Below are 21411 nucleotides of genomic sequence, written 5' to 3'. Positions count from 1 at the left end.
AATCCAAGTGCTTTTGCAGATGAAGTCTTTTTCAGAAGACATGGTGGCTACAGTGAAACCCGGAGCTGCAGGAGGAGAACCAGCTTTCTGAGGCTTAGTATGGGCTTTTTGCAGAGGAGCGGGATTGCAGCAAAGACATGTGTGACTGTCATGTGTTTCTGCTCCTAACAGAAACAAACCCAACCATTGCCTAACCTGTGGCATCCAAAGGAGCAATACTTTATTCATCTGCACAGGGTCACAGAACAGAAAAGGACCCCTGGGACACTGAGCTCTGTCACAGCCTGTGATTTCTTTCAAGAATATATAAAATTTTATCTCATTTTAGTAAGTTCAGGGCTTTTTACCTTTACATTATTTACCGTGACCCATATATTTTGTGTGCACTGTGCGCAAATTTTGATTGCCAGGTCTCACAAGGTCAAGGTTGGTTTTACAGGGAAGAGTCAGTGATTCCTTTGGAGCGGGAGGAATACTGAAAACTGAAAACACTGCTGCTTTTTTGCTGTTTGTTTTGGTGGCTGTTGTTAATAGAAGAGCTTTTATTCTTTCACAAAAATGCTAGTCACAGTGATGGCACAGTGAGGGTCAAGGCAGAGTATTTTCTAAGAGAAGGTATTAATATGATGGAGTGATTAAGTTTGCACATTTACTAACACGAGGTAGGATTTTTTGAAGGATGAAGGGGAAAAAACAGAGGCCACACACCTAAGGCAAGGTTTACTGCCCAGGGACCCTCACACCTTTGCAGGAAGAATGCAAAAAGGGATGCGAATCATTTCAAATGCCATTTTCAAGAGCACATGTCCGTGCATATTGGGAAAACAGCGCATTTAATATCTATTTAATTCTTCAGGTGAAAAGGATGGTTGGATTTAAGAACAAATGGATTTCAGAGCTGAGCTTGAAAAGTATGCAGGGATCTGCAACTCCATCCAGACCAAAAAAATAATGAGGCTGCTTTGTTTTTGCATTCCCAGGAAACATCCACCAGAAAGGATGGATACCGTGGTGGTAGAATGCAAATGATGAAAGGATGCCTTAGTGATGGATGTGTTTTAGCTTAGCACACTTTACTTGCCATAAGTGACTGGAGGAAACAGAAAGGTCTGTAATATATGACAAGTTGAACTGGATGATAGAAGGGCTTCTTTTGGCCTTAGACTTTGGGATCTAGTGGCACCCCCTTGGTGGCAAGGATGCTTTTGGGACCTGTTGTGCCATAAAGGAGACTTACTTCGTTCTCATTCTCCCAGCCAGTGAGCACAGCTCAAACCACTTACCTTCTTCTCTGTACTCCACAGTGTACCCTGAAATGGTGCAATTGCCTGTGCTGGATGGGGGTAGCCAGCGTAGGATCACAGAGGTGCAGCTTCTCTCCTGAGCAATGGGGCGATTTGGGGCAGCTGGGACACCTTGGGAAGAGACAACAAGCACCAAGTCCAGCATCACATCAACAAGCGCTAGTGCTTTATTCTGAAGACCAGGTGTATCAGGTACGTCAAGTCACAACGGGGGAGCACTCTGGTTTACACTGGGTTACCAGCACAACCAGAGGAAAGGCAATGTCACGGTCCCGTTCACCTACCACCGGCGGTCTGATAGTTCCATACTAGCAGCTAGGAGAGAACCGTGCTGCTTGCAAACCCCGCTGCCTCAACATAGTTTCAGAGTACTACAGCACGGGGGAATTTCTTCTTGCTCACAGCTGGTGGTCAACTGCACTGCGACGCCCCAGAGAGCTCCCTGCGAGACTGGCCGGGAGAATCACCCCTTGGGTGTAGAGGATCTGTCCGAGCTCAGCTGCTGTAAAGGCAGAGCCTCTTTACCTGCCCCCTTCTGCTGCTAATTTTTGCTCCAGCTCAAGACCTGATGCAAAGCCCATGGAACTGAGGAAAACAAATATTCCCATAGAGTCCACCAAGCAGCGAGTGAGGTTCTGGAGGTGGGGAGGCAGTTACTGTTGAAGTGTCCAAAAATGACGCAAGCAAGGCATTCAGAGTGCTTCTGTGTGTACGGTGCTTGGTATGTTTGGCAGCAGATTGACAAATGACCAGTAATTCTTCTGTGCTTTGCTCAGGGCTCCCTTCAGCACAGGAGTAGTTAGTGCAGCCACTAACTTGCTTGGATAAATTGGGGAAATTATAGCTCTAGGGCAGTCTGTCAGACCAAACAAATCGACTTCTAAATGCTCGTGACACTCCTGCATCTGTAAGTCACCGGTTAGACATTTGTCTCAGTGCCATCCCCTTCAGCGCAGCTGGCACCCCTCATCTCTCATGCTAACAGATCCCTTCCCAGAGCTGGAGGTCATGAGCATCAACTCATCATTCATTTCATATTCATTACAATTAGATGGGCCACTAATTACAGCGATGAGAATTCAGGCTCGGAGACATGTCTCCAAGTTAAATCCCTGCAGAACAGTTCACCCAGGCCAAATCTTACTCTCACCTCCTCTGTCCCCGACGGAGAAGGGGAGGCTGAAAATCGGTGTCACTGGATCCCAGGTCCCCCTGCTCCAGGCAGACTCTAAAGCCCAGAGCTCCCTGCAGGCAGCCGGGGTGTCATCCCCCCAGGGGCTCGGCGGCCCGAGGGAGCTCAGCATCCCCTGGCTGACCTTACTGAGCCCCTGAGGAGCAGCGCTGCGAGCAGGATACAGGAGCTGAACCAGTGCCAACGCATTTTCATTTCCCAGATGTGATGCTTATGATCAGACGACTTAATCAAGCGCGATTGCCTTCAGCCATCAGTGGGAGTCTTGGCTGAGGAACGGTTGTATGATTTTAACGTCTCAATTCACCTGGCACAGCTCCATGTCTGGCTGCCTTTGCACCGGCTATTCCTGTGTGTTCCCAGCCCCCACCAAGGGACTCTGTACAGGAAAAATCCTGGGTGTTAAGGTCAGATGCGCTACCTTGAACTTTGATGGTTGCAGAGGTTGATGCGGTTCCGTGTTCGTTGGTTGCCACACAGGTGTAAATGCCGCTGTCCTGAGGCATCAGGTTGCAGATCTTCAAGGTGAGCTCCCCAGAGTCACTGTGGATGCAGGAAGCCCCGATTATAAAGCGCTGCTTCACTTGCTAATGCTTTGTATACCAGTCCCTGTCCTGCCTCATTACAAACACATGTGCACACAAATCCTGTTAACTCATTTGAAGGAACATCCCCCCAGCGATCCGGTACCCAAGTATAACCCCTCCATATGTCAGAATTAGGTCGTTAATGAAACCTTCGAGTAGAATGGTCCAAATTGCCTGCCAGGCAAATCTACTTGTCTGCTGTGGCCTCGGAGGAGATGGGGAAGGATCACTCAAGCAGCAAGCAAAGTCCAGGAGCTGAACATTTGCTGTGCCTGTCCAGAGCTGGATGCTTAGGCTCCATATATCTGGAAAGATTTCCCCAGGTACATCTTTCCTATCTCGGGAGATGCTGAGCTGCGGTGCCTCTGCAGTTAAGTCCAACACGTGCCAGACAAATTGGGCTTCCTGCAGATGCAGAAGGCGGTCACACAGTACAGGGTGCCTGACATTTCTGGGGAGCTTCAGACCCCTGGAGCTTGTGCTGTTGATCTAATGTGGCTGCCAGGCCCCCAGTCGGAAGGCTGGACATCTCACAACAGCTAGGGATAAAGAACGCCAGCGCTGAGTTCATGAGAGACACTCAATCTTTGGGCCAATCTGAGCAAATAAACAGCTCTACAGAGTCTAGTGAATTTATAGCAGGTCTGTACATAGTCACTTCGGTTTGCACATTGCAGTCTTCGATATGCAATTTAAGGGAATTGGCCTGAATTAAAGGATTTTGCTTGTGTAACTGCTTTAGCTGTACTGGAGACCCAGCTTAGAGCCAACACTAAATTCCCTTGATGGCAAAAGTAGACTAGTTCTTGAATGCGTAATCTATAGGAAACTGCAGAAGGACATGGTTGCCAGTATAACTGCCTGGACGCTGTGGCTTTTGCTGGTCTGACTATGCTGGTTTAAAACAGGACAGAAATATCCCCTTCCCCTGCAATCCGGACACTCATGCCAGCAAGATTTGTAAGACAGCCACTGATCTGCTGGGCCTCTCCTTAGCAGGCAGTGTCTTCACTGAAAAACAAATATGAGTAACAAGACAATACAAGTGCTGATAGTGCACAGGGAGCCAATGCACACGCAAAAGACTGTGATGGAAAACAGAACCCTGTACAGAAACATCCCCCCCATCCCAACCCCAGCCAGAGCCTGAAGATAAGGCACTAGTGATCTACTGAGTAATGGCTAAAAAGACAATTTTGGGTGTTCTGGGGCAGCCACGCGAGCCAATGGTCTCTGAAGGAAGCTCTTGATCAGATGTAATTTTTTTTATTGAACATGTAAAATCCCTTCTCCCTTAGTGTTCGTTTTTCACTTTCAGTGACTTTGTACTCCCTGGATTCATCTCAGCCTGAGCCACAAGCGCTGAAACATTCGCATGAAAGATTGCCTCCCGGAGATTTCCACTGCAGTTTGGCCCAAATGGCTTATATAAGCTGCAGATGAGCATCCAGCAGCAGGCTGTTACCTGACCTGAATTCAACTCCAGATCTTTTTGGATCTTCCCAGGGCTTGTTGTAAAGATGGTTTTCCTCCCCTGTAGCTGAGCTGGGAACATCATGACAAGCATCTTTCTGTCCAAGCACAGCCAGATGTAGTCTTCCCAGGAGCACACGTAGGCTCTTTTAGGAACAGCTGAGGAAAGGCTCAGCAAAACTGCAGGAGTTACCACCTCTGCCCATGAGATGAGAAAACGCCCAGTGATATTGGTATTGCAAGCCGGTGAGGGCTTGCTCTGCTCGACTCCTGTTCCTACCAAAGGTGAGCTTGGCATCAAACTCAAGCAGAGAAGCCCCAGCAATGCGGAGGCAATATTAGCCAAACTAATATGTTGGAAACATTCTGGCTTGCAGCTGGCTCAGGAGTTCAATAGGAGCAAGCTCACATCTGCCAGCAACACACTTTGTGGCCATACCCTATGTCAGCTCGGGAAACGACAGAGCTACCCGAACCCCAAAGTTTGACCCTTTCTAGCTGATGTGTGGTGCAGTGATGTGCCGATACACCATGCCAGACTTGATTAACTGCATTTCTAATGAGTCTTGTAGCCTGGCTAGTGCCATATTTGAGGGCAACGTGACCATTGTGACCAGCTATGTTGGGATCCACAGGCAGGACCTTACCAGGATGACACCGTGTAAGTGGCCGTGCTGTTGTCATTGTCAAGAATGTTTTGATCTGGTCCTTTCCAGGTTATTGTTGGTTTGGGCCGTCCACAGACTTTGCACTGCAGCATCACTGTGTCGCCGAGCAGGCAGGTGATGTCCACTAATGGCACAAGAAACTCTGGAGCCACTGGAAAAAAACATGGGGACACACACATGACACCTTCTTTTAATCTACAGGTGAAGACGTTCCCCACACAAGTCTAGAGAATACATTATAGGACCAACTATGGGATCTGGGTCCCAAACAGCTGGAGGTCCTGGGATTGTATTACCAGAACTCCCCCTTCACCAAAAGCCAGCTGTCAACAGCTCAGAGAAGGAGGTAGCAGTCCCCCGGCCCTGTGCTCTGGCAGGAGGGTGAGACTTTGTGAAGGCAGGTTTGGGGGGTTCAGCCTCGCCTGTGGCCCCGGGCTGTCTGAGCTGAGCAGCCAGCAGGAAGACCGCTTTCCCTGGGGACTGAGCAGCAGAGAGCTGCCTTTGCTGTAAACGGTGGTGGGTGCAGAGCATGCTGTTGCACCGGAGTAAATCACAGCTGCTGACTTGCCCTTCTGTGCCAGTCAGTGCACAGCTGTCGTTAACTCACCTTCTTGAATGAAATTGGGGTTGATAATCTGTAAAATACAAAGAAATAAAAGCATTTATTTTTCTGGACAGTGACAAAGAGACATCTGGTTTCACAAGGTACCATGGTGAATCTGACCAGAACCGCAGAAGCGCTGACCATTGGCTACAAGCAACCTCTAACAACCGGCAGACACAGCAAGCTCTAGTGGGAACAGAAAAAGCCCGTGCACAGCTAGGAAAGTAAATGAAAGCTACGGCTTCTTGAACTCCGACAAAGCGTCACCGGTAACAGGCACAACACTAAGGCTGAGGAGGGTGGATGTGCTTTCTCTTTGCTTGGGTGATAATGCTCAGGTCATTAACTCTTCTTCCCAGAGGTGGTTTGTGCCCCCCTGTGCCCGGCTCCAGACCCACGTCACACAGCGCCTGCAGTCGTCACGCACCTCGGGCATCTCACCAGCACTCTGGCCACTAACCAGCTTTGGGGACACGTCTTTTAACTTCTGCTCAGCTTCAGGAAAAAAAGGTAAAGCACTAAAACAGAAATACTGCCTTCTTTTTGCCTACTGGCAAGTATCAGTCCTGCAACAACTCTTGGCCTATCACAATGAGTAAAGTTTCACTCATTTCATTGGACTGCTGGAAACTTTCCAACTTGAAACTAGGTTTGGATAACTGAGAGTTATTCTATCTAACTAGTTAATTGATCAAGTTAACAAAGACTTGAAAAGCTACTGTCTCTCCATGGCCTATATATGCCAATTACCTCATGTAACCCTGGAAGCAAAGTTGGGAAAAGCAAAGACAACGCCACTAAGTTCTTACACACAGCATCAACCCTAACTACATAGTGGTGTACAACAGTATAGAGGTTTTAGCCTCATTAACTGTTTTAATAATCTCATAAGGCCCTGTTATCCAAATTCAAACTAATAATTTGATATCAAGCACCATAAACACCAGTGTGGTTTATCTCGCCTCAAATATCTTTGTTACTATCTATTTCAGAGCTATTTTCGAAGATGCCAGCGAAGCAGTGACCTAATTTGTGGCCTGCCAAAGCTGATGGGAGTTTTTGCAGAGGCTCAGAAACCAGGCCACAAAGCAGAAGCAATAAAGCTTCAAAATAACATAGATACATCTTCAAGATTTATATTTATATTTTGGCTTTATAAATAGTTTTCCAAGGTGAATGGCTCGGGGTGCCATTCAAGGAGGCACTTGAGCCTATTCAGGTTCATTTTGGTTTCATAGCCCTTCTTCATAGCCCCAGGCAAAACCTCTGGTACCAGCACTGAGACCCCAGGGTCTGCTTTCCCGTATCACCACCAGAAAGCCCAAATGAACCAGGCATAACATGGACTTGCTGCTCACAAAAGTGCATTTTTTCCCCATAGAAACATACCTTACATCAACAAATTCCTTGCCATCTGAGACTGAGACTGTCCTTTGTCATAGCAATAGGCAGAATTTGATCCTTCAGGACACATCTACAGAGAACACAACGTTCATGGTACTGGCTGAAACAACCGCACAATGCCAGTGCTTTACACCCTGCACTCCAGAAACGAGTAGGGGCTGCTGCTTGTGGGCAAAGCAGGTTTCAGTCCCTACCACGTAGACAGTCAGTCCTAAAGGTCTGTACCTGGTGGGCAAAAGTGTGATGGTTTGGACTCTCACATGCTCCCAAGAGCGCTGAGATTTCAAACGTTTCATTCCCAGCATCCTGGAAGGAGCCAACCTCTGTCTACATCCCTGGAGAGGACTCTTTGAGCACTCTTACTATAATTAGGGCTTCTTATTTTTTAAAGCCATGTTGGGGGCACCTCTGCGGTGGGGACGGTGCAGAAAACTGTGCCACCCCTGCAATGGGATGGCACGGCTTGGCTCGGCAGGCAGGAGCCTGAGTGGGTGAGAGAGCCAGCCAGGCTCTTCGGGTCCTGTGCCAGGTCTTCCTCCTCCTGGCTGAACCTCCTGGCCCTGGTTTCACTTGGGAAGCACAAAGCCCCATCTGAAGGGTGCAGCTGGGCACCGATGCCAGGATGTGGACCTTGGCCAGCCACCCTGGGAGCCTCCGAGAGGGCGAGGGGCTCAGAGGCAGCGATTGCCGCTCCACAGGGTCCAGGACCCACATACGGCCCCCTGGATCCCGCAGGCAGGAAGAAATCGGGGCGCAAGAGGGCACTGGATGAAGAAGAACATCTCTCCCGCCTATGCACGTGGAAGAGGAGAGATCGATCTTCATGATTAAGTTGTATCGCTCACACAACACAGCAAAGGAAGAAAAAGCTGTTCTGTGGATAACCATTGCTTGCCACTTTTCACTCAGTGAGACCATCTACTTATCAGCTGAGTAACCCCAGGCATCAGCGCATTTGCGCATACGTCTTCATTTTGGTAGTTCTTGGCTTAAGTGGAATACACATCCATCCTCCAAAGCTCTCCCCTTTCTTCCCTGCAGCATGCCCTAAATTCCCTTATTATTCACTGATTTCCATCCTTGTAGGATTAGAGATCAGGAGAAAGAAAGGCTCCTAACCCTTCATATTAATTTTATAACTCTAAAAGATTCATTAGAAGATGCAGCTACAATGATGTATGTAATGGATGTATCTATAAATAAATAATGCTACATTTCTAATGATTTCCAGGGCACAATCATTTATAATAATTGCCTTACCAAGGTTTTTTTTCCCTTGCCTCACCATGGGAATATCAGAAAGAAAATTACCTCTGCTAGATAATATTGGAAGAGCCTATGAGTAAAATTTACATTTCCTTTGCTAAAACTTCATCTGTTAATTAATAAAATGTTACCTAACAACACCCCCACAGCCACGTCACAGCGTTTGCCTGCTGTAAGCTTAGACAAAAATAAAAGCCTGTTTGGATGAGAATGTTTAAGTGCTACCAAAGTGATTTAGTACATCACTTAATTAGGGAACGAGATTTGGTCTGCTTTGAAGGAGGGGGTCAAATGACGGGGTGAGAAGGGCAGAAATAAGAAAGCAAAAGTTCACAGACAGATCTGTGGCCAGAACCCAGCTCTGCTGGCTCTCACGTCTGCTCCCAGGCCCCGGGGGTTTGCTGCCTCTCTCTGCAGGCCGGCTGGGTTCCCAGGCTACGGGCAGATGGCAGGAGATGACAGACTCCACAGAGTCCTTCTAGATAAAGTGCAAGACCTTTGGAGATGATGTCTTCATTTGCCAAATAGGTTTTTAATCCCCGTGGGTGGAGAGGAGGGCTCCAGAGCGTGGCCCCACTGCCCTCAGAGGACAGGAGCTCACGTACCGCTTGTCCGCACAGCCTCCTGCCGGTGCCGGGGCTGGTTTCCCTTATGGACGGACTTGCCAAGCACCTCCCAGAGCCTCTTGAAAATGATGGTGTGTGCAAAAAGCTGGAAAAGCTGTCAAAATCCATGCAAGTAACTCTTCCCAATTCTCTTCCTCTTTCTCAGGGCTTTTACAGAGAGATGAAAGCCAGGCCGCATTGCTCTGAAGAGCAGAAATCCCTGCCAGTGAGGGGCCCGGGGCGGGCTGCTGGCGAGCCGGTGAGGTGCCGTGCACTGAAATGGGGATTATGAGCAGGGGGTGCAGCTCCCCCACAGCCACCGAGGCTCAGGGGCCAGCATGCTGCACCCACGGCACGCGATGCTGCCAGAGATGCTCGCATGGGCAACACGGTGGGCTCCAAATCAAAAGGACTTCTCCCTCAGAGAAAAGGAGGTGAAAGACTGCCCTCTCCAGCATGTTCTCCCCCTTTTTAAAGCCCCTGCTCACCCTAGGGAGCTCCCACACAAGCCGAAGGGCAGCGGTGGTGTTTGTGGGGGTGATGCAGGAGTCTTGGCTTCTGCGCATCATTCCCTCAGGGAATGCTCTGCACTGCTTTGAGATTACCAGGTGGAAAAAAAACCCTGCTGGTTATGTGGCTTTTGCGGAGTTTTACTTTTCTTCTCTCTGGAAAGGAACATGAGGCTCAGCCCTGACATCCCACTCAGTCCGTAGCGGTTTGAACGAGGATCTCACAGCCCAGCCCTCAGCCGAGCATCCCTGGCCACGGTGGCCATGAGCGGGGGAAGGCGGCCCGGGGTCTCACGCTGACAAGGGCTCCCTGAAGAAATCCCAGCAAACGCCACCTGCACCACTGTGGCTGCCAGTCTGGCCTGTGAGCAAACAAACTCATGGGGATGGAACTACCCAATGCAAAAACTTCTCACATCATCTTCAGCGTCAGTCCACACCAGGCAAACGCAAACCCTAAGGGATGAAACTCGGTTGGCAATGCAGTCACTCCTGCGGTAAGAAACACAGCTGGCTCTTTTTTCCAGGAACATAAATTTAGTTGAAATGAGATAGATTTATTTTTTCCATTGGATGAAATACCTGTAGCCTGGTCCAGGGTAGGTGAAAACTTGTAACGCTCCCTCCACAGCCAGAAGAGTTTCTGTTTCCCATACAATGACGGCTGAAAATGGAAACCCCACCCAAGGTGACAAAGGCAGACCATGAAACAGCCTCTGCTCAAGTGACGTGGGGTCTAACGCTGACCAGGCAAAGACAGGGAGCTGGAGGGAGGGGGGTGGGATAAAGAAATGGGAGGACGGGTCAGGGTTATTCAATAAAAAAGCCAGAAATAGACCTTGCTTCTCCCTCCTCCAGCCTGTGCTGTTTCAGGGCTCAAACCAAGAAAGGCACACGAGGCGTGCACTCGAATGCCTTTGGGGACCTGCAGGGATCTAAGCGGCTTAGATCTCAGTGACTTAAGTGTAACTTAGTGTAACAGTCAGGCTTTAGAAAAGCAGCATATGTGCTGCGTCCGGCAACTCAGTATTTTGCAGTACTGGGCCACTTTCCTCCTGGTTTGTTAAGCTCATGTTATAAAGATAGAAAGGCATCTGCAGCAGTAGCAGCAAAGTCCACTTGCAAAGTGACTCCGACTGCCCTAATTCTTAGCAAGAGCTTATCTTTCATTTGTGCACACATGCTGTGTCTGGTGGGGAGCGAGAAACTATTCTGCAATGCCAACGGTCCTGAAACGCTCTGCAAGCACAGCTTGGCTGCCTGCAAGGGCTTCTCTCCTTGGCCAGGGTTTGCTTCTCCGTTGCGGAGATGTCCTCGCCACGCGTAACCCACCTCCCTGGAGGAGGCTTGAGCCCAGCCCAGACACATGCAATGCATGGAAGGGCCCAGCGGATGGCCAGATTTTTCCAGTGGCATATTTCAGTCCCATTTTAAGGGAGTGCATCAAAAACAGGAGTGAGAATATTTTTTCCCCCAAAGCACAAGGCTAGGCTGCAAACCAAGCCCTCTGTAATAAGATCCATGCTTTATCTAAACAGTAGAGGGCATGTTTACTCCAAGACAAGCAGCTCAGCCTTTTGTAAACACTTCATGGCACTTCTTGTTCACTGAGTTAAAATAAAATATTGACGCATTTGCACATGCTGGTAGCAGAGTCAGCAGCGTGTTCCTTGCTCCCTCACTCAAAAAAAAAAAAAAAAAGAAAAATATTAATGATTCTCAGAAAAAAATGAGATGAGTTACAGAGGAATTAAGCCAACTCTAATCTGTAGGAAAAGATCTATCAATCCGTCTCTGACTAGGTCAACTTTTACTTTGAGACTTTTGGGGGGACAAGCTCAGAGTGTCACCAGCCTCACCTCCCCCCAAAAAGAAACAAATTAACAAGAGAAATTTCTTGATAAAAGGAGCAAATAAGGATCCCGCTACACATGAATAGATGCTACCCAAAGGGAAAATATAATTTAAAATGGGAGAATGGTGTCTGATGAGATGTCCCACAGCATCAGCCTTTTGGTGGGGATGGGGGATGCCTTCTGGCACCCAGCATGGATGGGCTCAGCTGCCTTTGAGACCGATGGAGAAGCCACAGGGGATGCTGACTGTTGTACATGCATCCGTGCAAAGCAGAAGTCCTCTGGCCCTCGTCACGCTCTTGCTGGAAGGCCCTAATGGCTGGTGTGCTTCAACGGCTGTGGCTGTGGGATGTCTCTGGTACTCCAGGCACCGTGTTGTAGCACTCTACCCCCTTCCTGCAGATGAAGTAGGTCACTTCTTCCTTTTCCAAAAGCTAAACCACCACGCCTGTGCTGCCAGCTCAGGCTATGTCACACCTGATGAACCACCTTCCTGGTCAGTCTCAGCAATCTGTGGCCACTCAGGGCAGCAGGACAGCGGTGGCGCCCATGGAGGCCACCCCAGGGAAACACGGGAAGTTCTCAGGATTGTACTCATTCATACTGTGGTAACAGGCCCGGAAAGGCTTTCTTACCAGCATTGTACAAGATCTGACCAAGAGAGTATGTTAGATCTGCTCTGGAGACGGACAACTCAAGGCAGGGGGTGCAGGCATTTGCCTAAAGCACTTGGGAATTCTTGGCCTGAGCTGAGTGTTGACTTGGAGCCAATGCTGTATCCACCAAGCCATTACTTATTCAACCACTTGGACTATGGGAATGCTAACACAATATTCTTCCCTACAGGATGTTTCCTAGTGCTTATCTTGCTCTAAGGGTCTCTGAGTAGTTCTTAACATGCTAAAATGTCATAACTGAAACAAATAGATTATGAAGCCCAACTTATGTACCTTGGCGATAGCCCAGCTCACTGATCTAATGACGGCACTTCCACTGACTCGGGGTGGGCCTGGACTTCATCTCTCCTTTGCACAGCTAAGAAACTGGAACAAATACTAGACACTCGGTGACAGTTGTGTGTTGGTCAGGATTACTTGTAATGCACTGCAGTTGGAGTCGCACTGTGCAAAACAAGACGTCTGGAGCCATGTCAGATCCCTACATGTGAGGTCCACCCCAGAGCCTGGAAGAGCTGCTGCTGAATTTAGTGAGGTTTAGCTCAGTCAGGTCTTCTGACTGCTGGAAGGACATTCACTTAGACAAGAGAGGTAGCCCAATGGGATCTGCACAGTTGACTTATGACCCCTTCAGCAATATCGAAACCCCATGAGATGTTATGACACAGAATTGTAGGACAATTAGTTGCGTCATTGTCCAGGACCCCAGACTTGGGTGTGGATGATATTTACTGATTCACAAGGGCATACACCTTCTTCCCAGAATTGGAGTTGCCTGTCCCTGTGCAATTAGCTACAGACATGTGGAAAGGGAGCCTCTGATCTTTCTTAAATATAGGTTACTCCTATCCCTCACGTGGCTACACATGCTCCTTAAGTGCCTGCTCCTACGCTCACATGCCCAACAGGTGAGTTTGCACCTTCTGTTTTGTGAAACAACAGCGCAAAGCAGAAAACTAGGGGAAAAACCCCCAAATTTCATTTCCATCCTTATGCACTTTCATTAAATATTAATAAACAAAGAGAAAAGAAACAGCCACCAAGAGCTACTATTTCTAGTCAAAGTTACAATGAATGGAAAGTTCTCCAGGGCCAGCATGTCCCTCTGTGGGCAAAAACACAGTAATGGCATTTTAGCTCTTTTAAACAGTCACCCAGAATTTCAGTTTCCTGCTCTCACGATATACGTTCTCCACATTTCTTTCTGTCTATGTTTCCCCTTGAAACAAAGGCAAAGTGCTTCAGAAATCTGGAATCTACTGAACAGATACGTGGTATTTTATAAATAGCAAGCAAAGCTAGATGTGAAAGACCACAGTAGCTGTGAGACTTCATGGATACTACAACCAGCTTACCGACTTCTTGTGCAGTGAGTAGGCTGGAGGTAAATTGCACCGACATTTCCAAGTAATTAATATGTCTGCTTTGCATTTAGAGACTGCTCTCTCTATTCCAGCACTGGGCACATGTTCTTATGCACGATGAGAGGTAGAGGGATGTCAGGGGTGACAGTCCTATAAGAGAAGCCAGGTGGCTTGCCCTGTTATTACCTGGCTGTAATAACAGCTACAGATGACTCCGCCTTAATGACACAGGTAGGGCCTCATGCACCTCTGAATGTTGATGGCCAGGACACAGCTCTCCTACCAGCACTCCCAGTGTCTATAAAATCCATCACGAGCCGAGCCAGGTGTGAGGACAAGGTCTTCCCCTCCTCGGGCAGCCAGTCATGCTGTCTCCAGTTCCCCTGGGAGCTCGCCAGCGGCTCCGCTGGGACGTACCACGCGGAGTAGGGAAGGGAAAACCAGGTGAGCTGCTGCTTTTCACTGCACACACAGGTTGGGGTGGACAGGTAGCACAGCTGTTTAACAATTATTTAAGCCTAGGACACAAAGCCTAAAAGACCGATGAAGCCCCAAACCAGGCTCTGGCGGCAGAAGTAGCTTGCCTTGCCTCTGTTTTAATGAGAAAAGACTTTAGCTCCCAAGGCCTTAATGTAGTTCATTTCTCGTAACGCATTTGAAAAGGAGCATCAAAACACTCGTAATGAAGGGAAAGGGAGAACAACTGTGGCTTACAGTAGTGAATACCCCAGACCTTTACAGACTAGACTTCCATGGCCTCTTCTAGGGCTTCATGAGCATTTTTGTGACCCTGCCCTTGCTCTGCTCCCTCTGGATGATTTTTTTTAGTTTATACTGGGTATCAGCAATCCCTCCCCGTCAATATTTCTTAGCCGGACCAACGAGCTGACCACACTCACCACAGGCTGCAGATGTACTAAAACCAGCACAAAGTGAGGGCCATGCTGCTCCTTGCAGGGCAGTGTGACCTTAGTAAGTCACCCCACAACTGCACTCTTATTTTCTCTCCCTCTGCCATTTTAAACATTTGCTCAGCCCCAAAGAGTTCTGCTCAGAAGCAGACTTGAGCTTTCCAAGCCATGAGGAACATTGTGGCTCCTGGGGACTGCAGTGCAGCACAGTGACACTGTCACCTCCAGTAAGTGACCTGGGAGATGCGGGACGGGGTTTCCGAGTGTAAATCAAGTCACATACCAGGCACATAGTTACTCACCCAATAGCAGATTCATACCAGAGCTAAGACTTCACATTAGTGTCTTTTGGTTTAAATAGAAAGGCTCTTACCTCCGGAAATTCAGAGAGGCAGGCAAGAACAGTAGACTGTACCATGGTAAAAAACCCAAATCAGACAAACAAAAGGACCCATGTGGAGTATGCTAGAACTAACCAGAAATGCCGACAGTGTAAGGACTCAGATACCTTCCACTGACAATTTTAAAACATCTGGTTTTCCTCCTATTGAGCAAAGTCAAAACACAGAAATCCTCTGCAAAAAGAATGGCAATTCTCACCCAGCTCTGTACAATACACCTGTATCGCAGCCACCTTTTACTCCATAGGGCAATTTTCAGTGATCTAAAGCTTACACAGACTTACGTGCAATAACCAGGCACTGCGTTTAACAAATACAAATACTTCTAGTTTTTACTTGTGATTGGCAAAATGCTCTTTGAAAATGCAAACAGACTCCTGAGAATAATGCAGCTTTAGTGGTAAGGGCCATTCAATCTCCAGGATGTCAGCTAGGTCAAAGATTTCCTTTAGTACACATCTCTTTCTCAAAGATGTGTTTATTTGCGCCAACACAATTAAAATAAAAGAGAGCCTTCAGGTTAATAGCTGAGGTGGTGCATCTCAATACACTTCTCCCTCTTTTTTTTCCCTCGAGGAGATGAGCTTTCTTTTGCGGGATGTTTATAGTGCAGCCTGGCTAACAGCATCCCGGAGATCTCCTAGGACACAGATATCCCTGTTCTCCAATGACCTGCCCTGTCATCTCTACAAAATCACTTATGTCTCTCTGAACCTTGTCCTTGCCTGTTTCACTAGGAAGGTCTTTCAGCTTTGGTACAATGTATACAAATGCTTGGTGTGGTCACTATACACAGAAAAACCTGGGTCCTGCAAGATATTAATTGAGGAGAACCAGATATATAACTCTTTATGATTTTAAGCTGCTTCGGGCTCTCTCAAGGCATGTCTCGGTCACTCCACTAGAACTGGTGGCTTCACACTGGAAAAAGAGTAGTGTAATGTATCATAATTTGGGTCTCCCTATCTGCATCAGCCTTGTCTATGGTACGGATACATTCACGCCACCAGTTTTACCATTCTCCTTCAGTACCTTTATAGAAATGCAATTTCCCACTCTGCTAGGAGAAAAAAGAAACTTTGTCTTTTCTGATCTTCTAGATAATTTAAAGCACTAGTTGTGGTGCAACATTTGCTCCAGTGATTTATAACACAAGCCTGACGAGCAGCTCAGCATGTATTGCCAGGGCAAGGGGTGTTTTTAATACAGAGAGCTGCTCTGTTTATCGGTAGTTGACATGCATGCATTATTATTTCACTGAATGAGGTGCCAGGTGGGAAACAGCGAGTGAGGGTGGCTATGGGAGCCTCCAGCTCAGCAGGACCTTGTTCCTCAGCTTCCTCCACTGCTCCGACCACAAAGGCAGCCCAAACTCCAGTTCAACGCTTGGCAAAACCAGAACTGGCGCTTCGTGTGACTCACACTTAATTGGCACATATATCCACAAGCGATACAGACCCACCAGCTCCCCTTTCAGCAAAGGCATTTCAAAACGGGTACATGTTCTTGGAAAAAAAAAAAATCACAAGGATGATTGTCTCTACCTCCATGCTAGTATTGGGGTCAAGGTCATCACACTCTGATTCCTCTGAGCTGTTTGTCTCCTTGTTTGGCAGCATGAAGAGGAAGAAAGAGAACAAGAGATTAGAAGAGAGATTGGTTAGACAGTGCAGAGCAGCACAGGAGTTGTGAGCAGCATGGAAACGGGTAACAGTACAGAAAATGCTCTTAAAAAAACAAACAAAAATGAAACCGACAACAAAACAAGGGAAGCAAAGGCAAAGACATGCTTTTGCCAAAGAAGAAGCAGTGATTCTGCAAGTCGTTCAGGTAGTAAAAACAGCGAGGAAGCAACAGGAGGAAGGACTGTGGCCACCATGCTGGAGCAACCGCTTCCCTCGGGCCCAGTCCTTCCCCGGCTGACTGCAGGGCTGCAGGGTGGCTGCGCAGTGGGTGCGAGGGGCGCCCGGGTTGCAGTGGCAGGGTTCCTCCTTTGCACATGCCATGGCTATTTCACTAGGCTTACAAGATGGAAAGCCTCCCCAAAGGAAAACACTTAATCATGGGCTCTCCTGGCGAGGGGTGGATCCAAAGGACATGCTCAAGTGCTTTCCTGAATCAAGGCTGGGCTTTGGTTGTGTCAAAATCACAAGTGTTTGCTTGCCTCTGCTGGGAGGGAAAGCCCCAGATTAGTCCTGAGCAGGCCTCATGGTCGGTTTATAGGGATGGATCCTCTGAATTGGAGCACAGTAGTCAGGCACCCAGAGCAGAAGATGGAGCTTAACCCCACAGTTCTCAACCTTTTCCATACTGGGAGATCTCAGAGAGAGAGAGACAGACACAAACACACACACGCACACACAGACACACACAAGACCCTCTCCTGGCAAGACAGAGTCAGCATCTCTGCCCTGTCTTATAATATGGAAAGAAAAAGGTCATTGAGACCTTCTCCCCAGACCAAAAACCTTAAGCGTCTCAAGGTTGAGAACCCCTTATCTTAAGATGTGGTGAAATATTGGCCTAAAGAAAACTCATCAACTTCAGTAAGGCCATTGGTTCACCCAGTGGCTCTCTCACCGCTGCAGCTGCTCTGATGGAGCTGCAGATTGGGCTAGGTCAGAGGTCAGTAAATCACTACTGTCCCAATTTTAAGAATAGTTACTTAACCATATATAGCGTTGTATTTTTAATGAAGATTACTTACTTGCATGTGGGATGCCAGGAAAAAGAAAACGAAAAACAAAGGCTGCATTTTATCTTGCATGCAAAAATCCTGCTAAAATGGATACTACAAAAAAAGAAAAAAAAAGATAACTAAAGTGGAAAAAAACAAAAAACAAAAAAACAAAAAACAAACCCAAAATCGCCGCCCCCTCCCTCTCTCAGGAGAGGATGCTATAGGGGGTAAAAAGGATGGGAAGCAGGAGAGCAGCACACAGCTTTCAGATGGCCTTACTCACTTTAACAGAGACTTTGTTCCCCAGAATATCCTTGGATTTACGTGGCCCATTGGCTTCATTTTTGCCACTGCTCTCCTTTTCCGCCCGCTTTCTCATGCGCAGGGTATGCCATGAACATGACTTCCTGTTGTACCAAAAAACGCAGCAATCAAACGGCAAATCATAGCAGGAAGGAAGGATTTGGAAAGGGGAACCAGCATCCACATTTGCGATTACTGCAATTCCCTAGAAGGTGAAAGCCACCGGCAATATGCCTATCTCAATCTGAGCAATGAGAGTTGAAGTTAAAAACCAAACCAAATAGTTCTGCGAAGCAGATGTTGTGCCACACTTGCTGTTTAAATGCATGGAGCAGGAGAACAATGCCCATGATGGAAGCAGGCAACTAGAACTTGGTCATCTGGTGTCAGGGACTTTGTCTTGCATTGCCACAAATTGAAATTGATTTTATTTTTGCTACAGTTAAAAGGTCAATTCAGTCCTCGGTCTTGTTGGTTAAAAGCAGTGAAACAAATGTAAATACATAAGAACAGTCTTAATAGGTTACTCAGTAAAGCAAACAAAAAAAATTTAAGAAATTCAAGGTGTTGCTCCCTACATGTCGCTCAGAACATGAATAGCTCAACAAATAGGAGCTACCTCATTAACTTTCCAAGAGGTAAGTCATTTCCTAGAATGACAAGCTCTGCTGTGCCTCTCAAGACCAAGAATTTCCCATTTGATTTTGCCAATCGGGTTAGAGAGGACATCAGTCAGTCCATGGGTTTTGGCTAGCATCACAGCAGGCACGATTTCCAGTACATTTTTCACCCCTCATTACTGCTCCTATGACCTTATTCTTGTAAAAAAATAATAGATCATGTCACTCTTTGTAAGAGCAATGCTGTATTGACAACAGAAATTGCACATCAAAGCAGACATAAAAAATTAAGAAAAAACAAAAGAGTTCTTAATATGGATTTCATTTGGTTTAAATAGTGGACAGGTTGTGGGGGTATTTGGGAAGGGGTATGTTGTCCAAAGCAGAAAGCTCTCAAAACAGCAGTGTGATGAGCTGGGATCCAGGTTCAAAGCATCTGCCCACCTTTAAGTCATGCAAATTTGATTTGCATGTTTAAGCCCAATGTTTGGCACATGTCATGTCTACAGTACCTTGATACATTTTACAAAGCAAGTTGCATGTAATCCAACGATCACCTGCGATGCCAATAAAATGCAGTATGTTAGCAAGGTAGGACTCAAAGGGTGCCCCACACAGCCGACGCTCCCCCATGAACGCTGCATCTGATTCCTAAGTATTTTTTTGGTTATACTTCAGCACCTGATGGGAGCTGCACAATAGCTCAAACTAAAAAAAAAGTAAACTAACGGCCTCCCAACAGCTGGCTGCCACTGACACAAGATTGAACTGGGTCATATTGACTGTTTTTGCAACCAGGATTAGTGTCTCCACTGCAAACAGCTGGCACGGGCAGTCATGTTTGAGCACAAGGAGCACCAAAGCACCCTGCACGTCTCAGCCAGACAGTAAGTGCTGCCTGATATTTGGCTGTTTCTGGAGGAGGTCCAAATTGGATGTGCAGAGCAGGGGAAGTTATCCAAGACTTCAGGACTGTTATGTTTTCCTTTAAGATATGGTAAGAGTCAAGGATGTGGCTGATGGACTCACTGACCTATGGGTGAATAATACATGGTGCCAAAACTACTGGATTGACCACATACTTTGTGTATAGTATTTGTCAACAGAAGAAACAGTTTTATTACTTATACTAATTAGTCAATATGATCTGGCAGACTAGACAGGGCTGAAGATAACACCAGCTCCAGGTCATTTTTTACCCATAGGACTTGTATTATTCAAGTATCTTTTTGGTTTCAGGGTTGTTTTAGCTGTTTGAGTCTGAAAACATGATTTAAGACTTTAAATCTCACTGCAGTGAGAAAGAAAGAAGTGCAACGTATGTGTCTTTCAATTTTGTTACGCCTTCCAATTCATCCAACTACATAATTTGACGCAGAATTTGACTGTACAGCTGCCATGAAATCAGAGTCTTCACCAGGAGCCTGGTGCCGTGGATGAATCTAAGGGCACGTGGTTGCATGTTGTGGTTAGAGAGGAACCCGGGAACGGCCGTGGTGGATGTGCAAGAGACGTGCTAAGCAATTCCTTTGGCTTAACATGCAATTCATAGTAGCGTTCATTACTGACTGACAGGTAAAGTCATAATTTCTCTTAACTGAAACTGCAGCAGAGATCAAATTATTATTTTTAGTGAATCTGTCGCAAAATCTTTCCTTGTGTTCAATTCTGTGCCTTGTGTAAGGTAACCCAATTTGTAGCATACACCATGCATTACCATCTAGTTATTTTAGATTTTAAAAGAAATCAACAGGTATTACTGAAAAGAGGGTTGTACCTTCTGTATTTAATACCAAAAAACCACTTTCTTGCATTAGTCATTTCATACTGACAAATTTCTAAAAATCAGAAAAGAAAAATATATATCCACACATTTGTTAAATAAGCAACAAAATGTTATAAACAAAAAAAAAAAACCAACCCAAAACCAAAAGAGGGTCAAACTAGTTCTTTTACCTCATTAAAACATGCTCATGGTGAAAATTTATTTTACATATTTAAAATAGTACATTTAAAATTAGTTACATTACAGGTACAATGATGAACATTGCGACTATCAATTATATTGCACAACCTGACTTCATCAATATGAGTTTGTTTTTTTTTTTTAAATAGTGCAAAATACTTTATACAGGAATGTACTTGGATGGGGGTCTTGCAAACCAAAAAATATATTACAAAAGTTACTGCAAACAGAAAAAAAACCCAAACCAAAACAAAATAAAAAAAAGATACAAGCTGTACAAGGAAATTGCCATAGACAACAAAATCTCTCCTCCTTGAGAAGCGAACCTCAGTCCAACAAGGGGCCTGGATTTTTTTGTGGTTTTTTTTTTTGCTAGATGCTGTTATCACCAATATATAGATTAGTAACTTAATACAACATAAATATAAGTCCAGTCCAAGCAGGTCCATGTTGGTGTAAAATGGTGTAACGTAAAGCATATCTTTAACTGTCTATGGTTTTATTTCTCTCCAAAGTATAAACAAAACCCCACAAAATGAAAATAAGGAAAACCCGAGCTATCCATCATGGCTGCCCAACGCTGCGGATTGACCACTCAGCTTGTTCCAATGGCACTGTAGATAAAAATCAGCAGGAATTCCCTACCATTTGGGTTTGTTTATTTTTATTTTTTTATTTTTTCCTCAAAAAATCCACATAGTGCTCCCAGCGAAGCCAACATGGCACTTACTTGATGCTTCCGTCGCTATTATCTGTAGTGGATTTAGTGAGGGGAGCCAAGATATTGCCGGGGATCCATCCTTCAGCAGCCGGAGAGTGGTCGTTTGCAGGCTGGTACACCAGGAACATGTTCTGCTGGTTGATAGCAAGGATCTGAACCACCTCTCCTTGATTCACACAGATCTCATCCTCCTTCAGTGCATAGTAATCTTTAATCACCACCATGGAAGAGGTCCCATTGCACCCTCCCAAATCAGTCTGTGAAAACGGACACAACAGAAACCGGTGAGCAGGCGGCGCT

The 21411-nt window shown here is 46.5% G+C and overlaps 1 protein-coding gene across 3 annotated transcripts in view; it reads right to left on the bottom strand.

Moving 5' to 3' along the window:
* KALRN (kalirin RhoGEF kinase) overlaps positions 1-21411 on the bottom strand; it is a 523968-nt gene that overhangs the window by 6934 nt on the left and 495623 nt on the right. For 2 of the 3 annotated variants that reach the window (XM_050900357.1, XM_050900358.1), the window contains exon 50: positions 20181-21368. In XM_050900357.1, the coding sequence (XP_050756314.1) occupies positions 21117-21368 (252 nt within the window). In that variant the 3' untranslated portion in view covers positions 20181-21116. Of the gene's footprint in view, positions 1-1283; positions 1416-2917; positions 3040-5203; positions 5376-5831; positions 5860-16365; positions 16426-17784; positions 17909-20180; positions 21369-21411 lie in introns of those variants that run through there. The other variant, XM_050900356.1, reaches the window with a different exon arrangement.

Source organism: Gymnogyps californianus, chromosome 7 (genome assembly GCF_018139145.2).
Source record: "Gymnogyps californianus isolate 813 chromosome 7, ASM1813914v2, whole genome shotgun sequence".
Lineage (NCBI taxonomy): Eukaryota > Metazoa > Chordata > Aves > Accipitriformes > Cathartidae > Gymnogyps > Gymnogyps californianus.
Note: the sequence above shows the minus strand (reverse complement) of the source record. Positions and strands in the feature narration are given on the sequence as shown.